This window comes from Sander vitreus, chromosome 9 (genome assembly GCF_031162955.1).
Source record: "Sander vitreus isolate 19-12246 chromosome 9, sanVit1, whole genome shotgun sequence".
Classification (NCBI taxonomy): Eukaryota; Metazoa; Chordata; class Actinopteri; order Perciformes; family Percidae; genus Sander; species Sander vitreus.
This window is the reverse complement of record NC_135863.1, coordinates 32,472,444-32,487,338: the sequence shown is the minus strand read 5'-3', so window position 1 is coordinate 32,487,338 and position 14,895 is coordinate 32,472,444. Positions and strand designations below refer to the sequence as shown.

General features: G+C 41.8%; 1 protein-coding gene across 2 annotated transcripts in view; it reads right to left on the bottom strand.

Annotated features, from left to right (window-relative positions):
• Window positions 1–14,895, bottom strand: part of nhsa (Nance-Horan syndrome a (congenital cataracts and dental anomalies)) — a 60,595-nt gene that overhangs the window by 13,281 nt on the left and 32,419 nt on the right. For both annotated transcript variants that reach the window (XM_078259780.1, XM_078259781.1), the window contains exon 2: window positions 1,013–1,165. In XM_078259780.1, the coding sequence (XP_078115906.1) occupies window positions 1,013–1,165 (153 nt within the window). The remainder of the gene's footprint in view (window positions 1–1,012; window positions 1,166–14,895) is intronic.

Genomic DNA, 14,895 nt, shown 5'->3' with positions numbered 1-14,895 from the left:
AGCCTGTAGTGAGATTTGCAAAAATCCACCGCTCCCTGTTCAGATGCACCAATCAGGGCCAGGGGGGGTGTCTAGCTGCGTGTCAATCACTGCTCATGCACACGCATTCATTCTCCCTTGTGGGGGGCGGGGCTTAGGAGGCCAGCTCTAGCGGAAAGGGGGGAGGGACTGAGAAGTTGTCGATGTTCAAATTTTTTCACAATCCTACCTACGGCACCTATAAACAATGATGTGTGATAATAAAGTTCATCTTGTATCTTGATTATGGGCGTGTGAGAATCTTTGATTTATAGATTGACATAAACTAATTTGTGAATTTATGCTTTAAACACGGATTGAAGAACCAAGGCAACCCGGTGGACACAGTACAATACACACAATAGGCCTGAATAAATACTGCCTTTGTGAAGCCAATAATGATCAGGTATTGGGTCAGAAAGGTGGGTTATTTGCAGTGTGATATTGGAGTGTTCCTGTTAGTTCGTCCAACAAAATAACTTTTAAAAGTCCACATTTCCATTCAAAGCAATCAACAACAACCACACAAACTATTACCTAAATAATTACCAGAGATTACAGAAATGAACTCCTGTGTGATGCAGAATCTCAAATAAAACCATTCTAAGCTTCACAAAAATGACTGATTGCAGTTGTATTGGATAAAAAAAAATTTCAGATTATGTCATACTCATGTCCTCTACAGCTCCTACAACCAGGATGCAGTTGCAAAATATGTCCACTGGAGGGCAGAACAACACCAGAATAACACGGTACTAACAACAAGAAGCAGACCTTTATGGTGGGAAGCATGTTTCCCAGGGGTGACCCTTTTAAAATAAAGTAACAAAAACAAGAAGAAGAAAAAGAATATGTTTTTAAATGACATGTCAAATAAAAAATGGAGAGTGGATTAATTGGGAAGGACAGAGAGAGAGAGAGCACTTTGGAGCAGCTGTTGGGCTTTGCTTGTGTGTTGTGGTCAGACGGAGTGTCGGGGGGGGGGGGGACTCACCTCGGTCGAGGGCCCACAAGCTGACGTTGGCTTGCCTGTGGAGGTCTACAACACATGCTGGCCGTGTGGAGGGGTGGAAAATGTTCCTCTGCTGGTGCCAGGGAGCTTGGTAATGTGCTGTCAGCTTACTCTCCACATCCAGGTTAGACACCGCTGTCAAAGAGAGACGGACCAGGTCAGACAACAACTAAAGCATGTGCAAATATAATATCAATAAACTTTGACTTGTAAGCACCTTTAAAAACAATAGTTGTAGTACAAAGTGCTTTGACAGAAGAAACAAAAGCACATACAAATCAATATACATACACATACATACAGTGGTGTAATTCAGTTTTTTGTAGTGAGTATACTGTGATTTTTCCCTCCCAGCTTCATACTCGCCCGTCCCAGAGCAACGCGTCCCAGAGCGACGCATTCATTTTCTTTTCTTCTCTTTCGCGCAGGTCATGTTTTGAAAGACGCTGTCCTGTAGCTTATTAATGTAAATGAATAAAAATATATACAAAAATGTGATGATGTCCGACACACGTTTTATGAAGAAGAAACCTTACGTTTTCAAAAAGCATTAGACAGGCAGTGTAGTGAACAGAGAAGTGTGCAGCCAGCGCAGCAGCAGAGCGGCTGTGTTTGTGCCTGCCCTGTGGGGATAGAGATTGTTGTGGATTTTTTGGCATATGTCGCTCAAGAATTATATGTGTTATGAACTTTATTTTTTTAACTAAATTGAGCTTGAGGTTTTCAAAAAATGACTCATGAGGAAATCTGATACGGTACGCGTACCCACCGTCCCCACCGAAATCGACGCCTATGCAGAGCGACAACCCCATATGTTTTATTTTACATTACCACGTAAAGCATCAGCCTCATCCTGCTCATTTCCTGTAGTTTCTGAGGTAGCTTCAGGGGCGGGCTTACCAAAACACTGAGAAAGTGTAGTTTAAATTCACTTTTGTTTTATACTGTATCTCCTTTAGTAATTCACGTTAGATCGTTTCAATGAAACTGAAATGGATAAGTTACTGGACAACAAGAAAACCTGACCAACAAGGAAGCTTTAATTATTTTCTAGGTTCTCAGTGACAACTGTTAAAATATTCATATTTAACACACAGTCCTCCTCAGATAGATGTTTGATGACTTGAAGCTTGTTGCCAATATAATCACCCAGCTCGTGTTCAGAAGGGGAAATAGTCACAAACTCTTAACGTCTTTCTTGATAAATGAGGTACAGCATGTGTCACTGGATCCCCTGCACTACTGTGCATGCTAACAGATGGAATGGAAAAGCAACTTGCTTCCATCACAAGGGACAGCCTGCTGAGCTCCACGGGGACTGCTGAGGAGACTTTTACATTTCCACTGGTGATACACTGGTTACCATCATTAAGGTTCAGACAAATGACCAATAAGCTTTCCATTACAGCAATAATGTGGTGCCATGAGAGCAGCTGAGGGTTAAAAAAATGTTTTGGGATATAAGGCAGATTTGAAGCACCAGTTTCATATTAGAGCCGAAGCCTGAGAAGATAACCAGATGGCAAAATAACCAGACCCAGTGTTAGCAGCACAATAGCCTGTTTACTAATGCACTGCTATTACCTGCAGCCAAACAATAGGTATATATGCAACCTGATACTATGACTTTCATCCTCCAAACATTGACCAGTAACTGGACTAATCTCACTGCTCCCCTTCACACCTCCTCAGGTTACACAGAGGGAGACACTCTGCTCTCAAATTACACATCTTACATGGACAAGGGGGAAACGTTTCAGTGTAAAGGGCTTATACATGTAATACGTTTTATTTCAGATTCATACAGTAACTGCTATGTATGTGCAACAAATAAGATAAACGCAGGAGTAAAGAATGATCGATAATCACGTGCAAGTTGAGAAATTATACACCTCCCCCTTCCAAAAAACAAAGAAAATCTCTCTTCCTTTAGTCTCTCTCTCCCTCACTCTCTCTCTCTCTCTCACACACACACACACACACACACACACACACACACACACACACACACACACACACACACACACACACGTATCCGAGGCACGACAATATGTTAGGTGTATTGTAAGCAAAGTAAGATTCATGGGAGAGACCTGACAGTAAATCAAAAGCGAGAAAAAATAAGTTAGAACGTCATGTGCATATCATACAGTGATAAAATAACAAAAACATGGTTTAATCCTCGAAGACGTCATTAAAAGTAAGAGTAACATTTGCTTGTGGGACTGGAGCTGTTCATCAAAAGAAATCCAAGAGTCTGATCCCTGTTTGTCCCCATCGTCAACCCTTCAACTGTATTTTGTATTCATATCAGCTCAACATTCATGTTTTATAGAGATGCTATTGTATTTCTGTGACACACACACACACACACACCAGCTTTTAGAATAAGAAATGACGTCATAAAAATAACAGTATAGTCAGATAATAACCACATAAAGTAAGACTCAGTCAGGAAGTGGCATGAGATAACATCTTACACATCATCCGTAGGAGAATCCAAGGAAAATTTAGAGGATTAACACTGCTATGTCTTTGCTTTGGCAGACAAACACATCTGTCAGTCTTCCCCTACCTGGAGGACATTTCTGGGCTTGTCCTTGACCTGCCAGCTTTACTGAAACAAACTCTGTCTGACCCACATGTCTGCTAGAAGGCAGACCCCAAGTTTGCTTTGTAGTGCAGCCAGAAGCTAACTTTAGTCTGTTTCAATCAAAAAAGATATAGTTCAACTGCTGAGCGCAGCTACTAAAGGTTAGAAAAACCTAGGGCTGGGTACCGTATTCATTACTTTTTAGGCATCGAGCAAATTGCCTCTTAAAGTACGAGTGTAGAAAAATGCCTCGTCATTCAATACCAAATATCAATACCTAAGGAGTAAATCTCATCAGCGTCAGTGAGCCAATAAGCATGCAGCATGCTTTTACCAAGATCTAACAATGCTTGTGATTGGCTGTCTATTGACTCTATGTTACACAGAGACAAACTCACGTACTGAAAAATAACTAAAAAGATTTGTGCCGTAATGTGTAATGTTGTAATTTCTTTTTGTTTTATAAATTTGGTAGTATCATGCAAAGTCACGGCATTGGTATTGGTACCGGTATCAAATATTTTTGAATGACACCCAGCCCTAGGAAGACCTAAGTGAAGCTCAGCCTGCTGCTGATCAAACTGCTTCATATTAAGTAGTTTTAAAGAATGCCATGCATGCAGCCCCCAGGGGAGCCAGTGTGTTTATCTGTCACCCAGAGACAACAAGACGTTTTCCATGAAACACCCCAGAGTGATTTGAAAGCCCTCTGTGGTGACCGGCTGACCTGAGAACAAGCTCTGTGCTGTGTCTCCTGCTCAGCTGTAGATGCTGGAGGTCAACTCATCAGAAAGTAGATTTACTTGCTGCTTCATAATCAAAATGTTTTACTATATGCCATGTTATACTTTGCTTGTGTGCTGTGAATAATGCTGGGCAACAATTCAATGTTAATGCTTGTTAATTTTCAGTGAAATCATTTTGTGATATGCGATCATATCATGTTACATTTTAATGCTATAAATGGTTTCAGATAATTAAAGCTAACAAAATTAGTTGAGTTAGGAAAAAGATAAAGGACTAGTTTGATATTTTGGGAAACACTTATTTGCATTCTTGCCAAGAGTTAGATAAGTAGATTGATATCACTCTCATGTGGACAGAGCCAGGCTACCTGTTTCCAGTCTTTATGCTAAGCTAAGCTAACTGTTTAAAAGCAAATTGTAATTAACAGCTAAATAAACAAGTTGAGTTAGGAAAAGCATTCTTATTGGGAGAATAGTTCAACATATTGGAAAGAATGCTTATTTGATTTTTTTTGTCGAGATTTAGATGAAAATATTGAGATCAGTCTTAGCTAATTATGTAGCTAGAGCCAAGATATGTTAGCTAAACTTAGCTTAGCATAAAGACTTGAAGCAGGGGGAAACAGCTAGCCTGGCTCTGTCCAAAGTTTAGAACTATGCCTGTTATTCCTTAAAATAAGTTAAGCTAAGCTAAAATTAGCTAACCATCTCCTGGCTCTAGCTACATACGGTAATTAGCTCCCAGACACCAAAATGTTCACAACCATCCGTCTTTAATTTCATTCATTTGATTGTTTCCTTTGATTTGTCACCCATCTGTATGTGAATACAATATATGTGTGGCAATAAACTATGCAACTGAATATTTCAAACTTGAAACTACGATGCGTTTCTGCTGTGACCTGTGGTGAGATAAGTGAGTAAGCAGTGATGTGTTGGGACACTGTTTGTCAGCCTGTCCCCTCCTTGCTTCCCTGCTGAGATATGAACTGTTGGTCCTGCTGTGTCACCCCCAAACTAAAAACCCATCTGACAACAATAACAACAACTAGGACACCGACTGTGCTCTACTCCATTTCACTTTCCCTGTTTTTGTCTTCCCTCGGCTTAAAAACACATCAGTACTTCCTTTCACACAGCTCAATGAAATCTGCCACTTTCAGTTCAGTGAGGCTGTACATATAAAGCAAAGCATGAGTGCTGCCAAGAGGTTTTCATGGAGTCACAAGTCCATATGGGGAAACCGTTTAATATGGGAGAGCCGTGGTCAGCTGTTACCCTAAATAAGGCCGAAGAAAACACATCAGCCTTCAGTCATTTTATTCACCTCTTGGCAGCTTTCTCTGTATTTCACATCTAATGTGAGTGATCTTCAACACGGCCACACTGAGCCAACTGAGCCACATGGCCTCAGGTGAGAAGAAAAACAAAACTTTTAACGATAAAAAGCGAGTTTGACACTTTACTTGATTGTGTCTCTATGCTATAAAACTTCCCTCTTTGAGTCTTTATTCTTCATCTTCCTTACTTATTTTCACTGAGAATCATCCTGTCAACGTTCCCGGGAAAGTGAGATCAAGAACTATATTATCCGCACCCTGACACAGCCTATCAATCTCTTCTCCTCCTCTTCTTCTGCGGCACGATCATCCCCCAATAACCTCAACGCTATCAGCCTTGCCAGCAGGCCTGCAGGCCAGGAGAAGGGGGGATGAAAGCCTGCACCCTCAGACTCCCTCTGCCTTGTAATTTACCCAGCACTGGCCCAGACAGGATCCAAACCAAACCCCTCACACCATCACTCACACACCTACAATTTGCCAGCGGCCTGGGAAAACACAGCCGCAGATGTCAGTCATGAGATCACACTTAGATAAGAAAAAGGTGAGCATGGACTGCGCTCAGTCAGCTCTGTTACTTGATGTGAGTTAGTATGTTAAATTGAAGACTTATTCAAGAAATTACATGGGATTTCGTGCACACTAACGCAAAAAAATATGATTTGTTTCAGATAGAAGGCACAAAAATCTGAGGTTTTGGCCGTGAAAGGCTTTTTCAGTGAGCGCAGAACTTTCCTTCTGAACAAACAATGCAGCAACAATTTGGTGTCACAGCCTGTAGGGCTTCCCCGCAGTTGGGTTGCGTTCACACTTTGTCACACAGGTTATACTAACCAAGCAAAACAACCGAGCAAATGCCTCCAACACTAGCTGAGGAGACGAGCACTTTCATCTTGTCGTCTTTTACATCTTGTGACAACGCTCAAAGTGCAGGCATGTTTGTCTAACCACTGTGGTTCCAAGTTGCAAGTTGTGCATGCAGAGCAAAAAGCAATGGGAGGTAAATGCAGCTTCATCAAAGTCGCAGCAAATTATACAGTACCTTGAAGGGATGCGAGAGCAAGGCAGCATCCTAGAGCCATGACAGAGCTGTGTGTTAAACTCTGAGCATCAGTGAGACATTAAATCAGTCAGTGTCTCTCCCTCAGTCACCTCAACAGAAACCCTGTGTCCCTCATGTCTTTGCAGCTCTGCTACCACACTGACCTACAGCTCCACTGGCACATCTGCTCACACTCCTCCCCCATGTCCCCTTCCCCACCCAGCGCTGGGTACAGATGGTCCGGCCAGGCCCTGACTTGGGCTACCACTAATCTGTTGATGGTCTGCTACAGGAGAGTAGGATTGTTAATCCAAATGCTGAAACAACACTGACCGCTTAACCCACAATGGAGGATCATGGGGGGGTGCAGAGGAATGCCAAAGGATGCGCAAGACAGTCGATACTTGAATCCATAACTCAAGTATTGAGTATCAAATATCAAGTACCAGTGTGTTATTGTCATTAAATTTTTGGATAAATCACTGAAATACTCTGAACAATTCCAATCCAGTATTGTGCTGTATAATGAAGAAGATCTAAGAGCTAGTAAACAAAATACTCATTCAATCATTCACATTCACAATAAATGTAAAAGCGTCATTTCACATTAACATCTAGATGCATTGCTGTAGACACTACAGTGCAACGGAACAAAATGAGAGAATAAATGCTACTAACCTGAATCGGCCAAGAAACAACATGTAAACAGATAATCATCAAATAGCTGAGAGAATAATCCACATCTTTCCTGTTTCCAAAAATCAGAAAATTGAAATCTGCTCGCTTTCACAAAAACAATGGTGCTGTTCCGATGCGCGTTGGCAGTCAGCTGCTGGTGAAAGTCCCCTCTGAGGTCTGATCAGTAAAACACAAAGAGTCGATTCCCCATGCCAGGAGGCACAGAATAATACCCGTCTCCCCGGTAATCCGCCCTGAGCCCACATCCTCCCAGCTGATGAGGGTGATGTCGCTGCTGCTGACCCGCTGCAGCAGGTGGGGGCACTAGATTGTTTTCATTCAGGAAAGAGACGTGGCTAAAGCACGCAGACCTGCTGAGAAGCTCCACTGAAGGAGACTCTGAGTGGAACAACTGCAACAACTTTGTTTGTAATGTGAGTTGTTGAAATGATAACTGGGAAGGATGAGCAGGAACATGAGTAAGAAGTAAGAAATTGTTTTCTTAATGCCAAAAATACTGCCAAACATCCATTAGGTTTCTCCTATTTTCATTCTGCAGCGACACATCGCTGGGAGTCCATGAACGAGGCAACTGTCTGTGGTTAGTTCACCTCTGTGACAGCAGGACAGTCGAGTGTGTTATCTAAACTGCTACATCAGTTGAAACGTTGTCGGTAGCATACCGATTAACGTTACAAACAGGCGCGGTAGAGAACGACACGCTATTGTAGTGCTGGGCGATAAGGAGAAAATCATGATATAACTACCTTCATACTGAAAGGTTGACTATTGGTGCTTTCACAAAATATTTACACAATGAGATTTGTAATAAATAATCAATCCAATAATGTGGATATAATGACTAAGTGGGTAAAGGCAAATAGTAGAACAGCTAGAGTAGCCTGGAAAATGACATCACTTTACTGTAATTTGGCCTTAAAACCAGGAAAAGACAACACTTATATTACAATATTGGAAATTCAAGACGATATTTAGCCTCATATAAAAAACTGTGTTAAAGTGTTAAAACTGGACACTTGCCCTTAAGCACAACTGCACTATTTAGCATGCAAATGCTAATTATAGACAAGGCTCAAATTAGTGCAGGAGACTCAAACTCCTTCCTTCTTTCTCTTCCTGTAAACTTGTCTATGCCACCACACCTTTTGAAATGGGCTCTCCCTTACCTCACCTGGAGCTTTGATGTGGGATAGCAGGTGGGCCCTGTGACCTCTGCTTGGAATGTGATGCTGGGAACCAGGATCTCTATGGGGGGGGGGGGGGCTAAATGAGCCATTGTTGCAGCCTGATGCTCTCAGCTGCCTGCAGGTACCAAAGCAAAGGGCTGCTACGCTGTAATCAAACCACTGGTTGGCTTCCTGAAGTGCTTTACTGTTCCCCAACATCATTCATTTAATTACCTGGTTGAGAAATGAAAAATAGCCCCCCCCATTATGACAGTTGATTGTATTTATAGTCTGACATTTCCCGTCTGTTCTGAATCTGAATCTATTCTTAAAGGCAACACAGTAAAACGTATGTGAGAAGATGACATCACTGCAGCAGAAACGGTAATGTAGATGTGTGAAATTGTTCTTGTTTAATTGCAGCGCTCTAAAGTCTGCTCGTGTTTCCTGACTTGAGGTCACAACGCCAGCACGCGCTGGCAGTGCCGCAAGCCCACACACGAGAACCCGTCTGGTGGTGGAATTAAATCATACTTGTGCTTTGGGAGACTCAGATTTTGGATCAGCGCCTGGACCGCCAATCTGTCTGTCTGCTTGTGTGCAGGGAAGAACAGTAAGGGTGGAACTGAGGAAGGAGTGGGGGAACCCCATCTGATATCACAGTTTCCATTATTATGATTATTACAAAATAATGGCAAATAATGTGATAGATTGGCTACTTGTATCTGAACCCTAACATGGTAATGTACCAACACATGGGCCTCCATACAAATAGCTTGGCTAGACAAAAAAAACATTTCAACAACTCAAACCCACATCACTTACGACTTGAACCTCAAAGCTTCCCTCTTGTGACCCACTCCCAAACAGAGCTATAACATTTCTAATGTTTATCCATTTCCTAAACAACTCTAAGAACTATTGTTCGAAAATATCAGAAACCATGCTGCTGCACACGGGACATTTCCTGACACTGAAATCCTCCCGAAGATCACCCAAAGCTGTAGAAGAGGAGCGGTGTACGACGAGTCCTATTTTCTCAGCTGCTTCAAATTACCACTATAAAGTCCAACAGCAGGCTGCGGTGACTTTGAAATACTTTCCATTTTAAAAGCTTCAGAGTGGTACACATTGCCAGGTAGGCACGATGCCAACGAGACGATCTCTCACTCTGACAAGAGAGCGTGCAGATGCTGGAGGTTAAGGGAAGACGAAGGATGTGTTAAGTGATGGTTAGAATGTCCGACATGCTCGGAAACATTTCCTTTGTAAAGATCTAACCACACATGGAATGTTCATAAGATTGTTCGGTGTGTTTTACAGCACGGTAATGAGGAGGGAATTTTGTTAGCGAGTCATAACATATTTATGTGACATAAGCATTAACGTTGGCCATGTTTCTGAGCAAAGAACAAGAGTTTGTACATATCATAATAATATAATATATATAATTATATAAGGACTGGGCAAAAAGGCTGATCTGGAGGAACAAAAAGTGAAATCAGATTTTGATAGTAACGGCTTAAGAACATAAATCTACTGGCACCGGATCCACAGCATATTTAAAGCTGCTGTACTAATCATCAAATAACTACTTATCATGTGAATGGGGTCATTTGTAGTGATGAACCCACATCTTTCAGCTCATTGTTTGTTTTTTACGGCTCGCAATCATCTTCAATGCATGTTGTCCTCGAGTGAAATTTGACCCGTTTTCAAAGTTTTTTTATATCAGAAAATATGGGGAAAGAGTGACCAAAACAATGGTAAAAAAACACTAAAATGTAAAATACAAAACTTTGAAAAAAGTGACTGAAACATTGAGATAGGGACAACATAAGTGTTTTTTTCATGGTTGATGGGAAGACAACACAAGGGTTAACAAAACAACTTTATAATAGTGTAATATGTGTCATGTGTTTACAGCGACCTTTAGCATTTGCACAAAAACAGTTTTTACAAGAAAATATTTGCAACATTATGTGTATAGACTAGTAATGCGCAGGTTGACTGCGAGCCCGGCGGTGTGGACTCTCATAACGAGTCAGCTGAGTGTGGGAAATGAAAAACCCACAGTTAGCAAAGCTAACTGCAGTTCTGTGTGGCCGCTTAGCTCAGTTGGTAGAGGGGGCGCACATATGCAGAGGTTTATTCCTCGACGCAGAAGGTCCAGGGTGCATGTATTCCCCCCTCTCTCTCTCCCCTTTCATATCTCTCTGCTTTCCTATCCAATAAAGGCAGAAATGCCCCCTCCCCCCAAAAAAAAAACAACCTAACTACAGTTCTGAAAGTTAGCTTTTACTGTAATAATACTTTTATACCGAGAGCTGTTTGAGGTTACACCACCAATTAATTATTACCTATATTTTATATAGGTATATTTTTACCTTATATTATCAATATAAGGTAAAAATATATATATCAATCGATCGATCGATCAATAGATCAATCATTCAATCATTCAATGTGCAAAATGTCAAAGAAATATGGGCTTCTGTTTCTGTTAAACAGAAATTGTTTGGCATTTTGAAAAACTGAAATGATTCATTGGTTATCAATATAGTTGCTGATCAATTTTCTGTCGATCAACTAATTGATTAATGGTTTGAGCTCTCACAGCAGGGTGTTGTTAAAGACCTGCAGCAGGCAGGATCAGCCTCCCCGCATTCAGGGAGAATTGGGTTCTTAGTTGAAGTTATGCAATGTAATTAATCATTAATCAAGTCATGCTGGACAGCTCAAACAGGAATGGTGGGAGTAATTGTACTTCCCAGTCCTGTAATTCCCAGTTTATTAAAATTAAATCTTGATGTGAACTTTAAACGAGTGAAAACATTGACTAAATCATCTGGAATTCACTGTAAGCAGATCGGCCCTAATTTAAAATCTTGGAAAGATAAAAATGGCATTCATACCTACTTTACTTCTGAATAAACTCTCTGCTTGTGCTGCAAATATTTTTTGCCCTGTCCACTCAACGCAACCTGACCTCTTGTTTACCAGCACTGAGTAGTGAAAAGGAAAGCCACAGCATGACAAAAACTGTGAATGAGAGCAACTCCAAGCTAAGAGACATTCATTTTTCCGTCCTTTACGTGCACACTCAGCAGGGTCAGCGGGGGTCAGGGCCCGCATTCAGCAACCTTTTACCTATTGCCCCCTAGACACCTCATTATTAGGTCCGCACACAGACTGGGAGGTCAGCCCACATCAGCAAACACTCAAGTAAATCACCAGCTTATTGGCTCATTCACACCACTTGGCTTCCTCTTGGTGAATGCTAAGCTTAAGCATAAAAACAACCCATCCTCTCGTTTCTAACATTGATTTTTAGCAATAATAGCTGTCTGTTTTTTTTACAAATACTGCTTTGAGAAAATGTACTAGGGCTGCACAATACATCGTTTTTTTATCGTCATTGCAATATCAACTGGCCCAATATACACATTGCGAAAGGCTGCGACATATCACGATAGATGAAATATCAGTAGAAAACTGTGTGAAATCTGCCATTCTTGTTTTAGTGGTGCCTTTAGTGTTTAATTTAATGTTCAATTTGTTTTAAATTCAACAAGCAATGTGTTGTATTTCAGAAGAATACTGAAAGCAGCACAGAGGCAGAACTGAGTACATTTTAATATCTGTATTTATCGCAAGTAATGTTGTTATCACTATATTCAACAATGTTATTGCATATTTTCCTCATACCGTGCAGCCCTACTATGGACTTGAAAGTCCTTCCTGACATTAGCGAGGGCAGTTCTTTAGGGCTGTTAGGAAGAACAGAACAAATAACTGTAACAAGAAAAAAAGAAAAAGAAATGGCCTATCCTCCGAAGTACACTTAAAATTCCTTTACCCCTTAAATCAGCACGGAGTTCATTTTACAGCTTTGTCCTCCTGATTCGCTGTGGAGGCCTCTGGCTGCAGCACACCCTCTCATATCACATCATTTAACGGTCTTTGAGGTCACAGCTGACTCCTATTGGGCTGTAATGGCTCTCCCGCTGAGCTCGGCCCAGGTCCCTGCTTTCACTAGACCTTTGAAGTACTCACACACATCACGCCCAGTCTCAGCAGAGGAGGAAGGGGTGTGTCTGGGCTGGTCCCTGCTCAAAAAGCTCTCTGGGTTTCCGTACCCTCCAGGTACACCTGGCCTATTAGTCTCACAAATGAAAATGTGCGCCCTTTGACCTCCTGCTTTTGTTCAGTTGGCGCTCCTGTCTCGCAGGCACCTCAAGAAAGAAGAAAGAAACTGTTGGCAGGAGTAAAAAAATAGAAGAGAAGAGTTCCTGGCTTTACTGGAAGTAAGGGGAGTGTTAACCACAAGGTGGAGAATAATGAAAAAGCTTTAAGTCAGAACAAGGGAAAGAGTAATGTGAGCAGCATCTGCACGGTCAGCTCTGTCAACATGACCCGAGTGCTTACGGGAATATGGCTGCATTTAAAAAGGTGAAACAAAAGTGTTTTCTCTGTGGCCAGACAGGATGAGCAGCCCAGGAGTGAATTTACCTTTCCATGCGTACAAAGCCAAGAAAAACAAGAAAAGAATAGCAATGGAGATAGATCTTTCATCAGCCTGTTTCTCTGCCAAAACAACCCTCTGCGTTTTGTTCCTGCATGCCACCTGTAATAATAAATAAAGTGTGCATCTTGCTGCCTCTATACTGTAGACGTTACGTCATTTCAAAACAATACCATGTGCATGACACTGCAACATTAAGACATGTTGAGATGTTTTCATTTATGCGTTTTTGTTGACATAAATTCAGGATAAGCAGGTATAAAGCTGGAGCCTATTCCAGTTTACACTGGGCAAGAGGCAAGGTTCAACCTGCACAAATCTCAAGTACCACAGGGTTGACAAATGTTAGGCAACCATAGTGTCCAAATAGACACCAAATGGACTGTGAGAGAAAACCAGAGCAGTTTGAAACCACCACCTTCTAGCTGTGAAAGCCTACACCACTGTGCCACCCTAAATTTAAGAATACAATGGGAAAGGTAAGGAACACTCATTCGTTATAGATAAAAATCACTTGTAATAAAAAGAAGTATGTCAATGTGAGTACGTTTGTTTTTACAGCACCTTGATACAAAAGATGCAATACAAACAGACGTGATTCACACCCAAGAAGACAAATGCTGTGTCTCAAATCGCACACTCCTTTACTTAGACTATTGTTATTGTGAGTACCCAGATGCTGCACTCAACGTGGCCAAAGCGTTAAGTGTGGAACGCTGGACGCTACTCGCCCTCAGCGGTCGTCATCTTTTCTACGGAACGGAAGCTAAGGGACCACCATTTTCAAACTTGTGACTATGGCGGGTGAGCAAGCTGCAGCGGTTGCGTTTGAAACGGCAAAAACCAAACTATACAAATGTAATTTATACATGTGTCTTTTTTTCCAAAAAGGACCACTGTGCCGTAGTCAGATAGTAAAAAAACAAGCCGGTATATATTTTGTCAGGCAACAATAGGTGGCGGTAAAGCTCGGCCCGGCTGCAATTTACCATTAAACAGAAGAAGGTCAGAAGCAGACCACAGGGCAAGGCAGACTGAGGGTAGAACTGCCTTTACAGATCCTAAAATCAAAAAGACATCAATAAAAGGTAATTGAAAGCATTGCTGACTGACTGAGGGACCTGATGTATGCAGTAAACATGCTTCAGTTTGGGGACCACAGCTTTGCTCTTACACACAACCAACTCAACCACAGAAGCACGTCCAGTGTTTTGTGCAGCTGCTCATTCATCAACTTGTAATTCAGTGTGTGACAGGCTGAGGGGTCAGAGGGCAGAAGTCTGTATGGCATTCTAGTCTTGAGTCACAAACGGAGCCACAGAGGTTGTGGAAACAGAGAACCAATCAACCTACCCGTGCACATACATGTGTACATGTGTGTAAATGCGGGTATGCAGGTGTATGTGCACAGTGAGGAGGAACCTCACACATTTGGACAATGGCTCCGTAACCTGGCTCAAGGTACACAAGAATATGCAGACTGTTATATAAGTGTCTGAGCAGCTTAATCGCAGAAGGTTTTCTCCCCACAGTTTCCTGTGTATACACTGGGCTGTGTGAGCCCCAGACTCTGGTTTCAGCAGTTTACTGGCATCACTCAGCGCTCACATGGAGCACAATAAGCAGAACAGAGACTGTGAAGGGAGAGAAACTCAACGAGGGGAAAAAGGAAACCAAGAAAGCAGACACGGGGGAAGTGTGGTTTTGGAAAGAGACAACGAGGGCAGAATTTGCGCCGGACGATTGCAATGGAA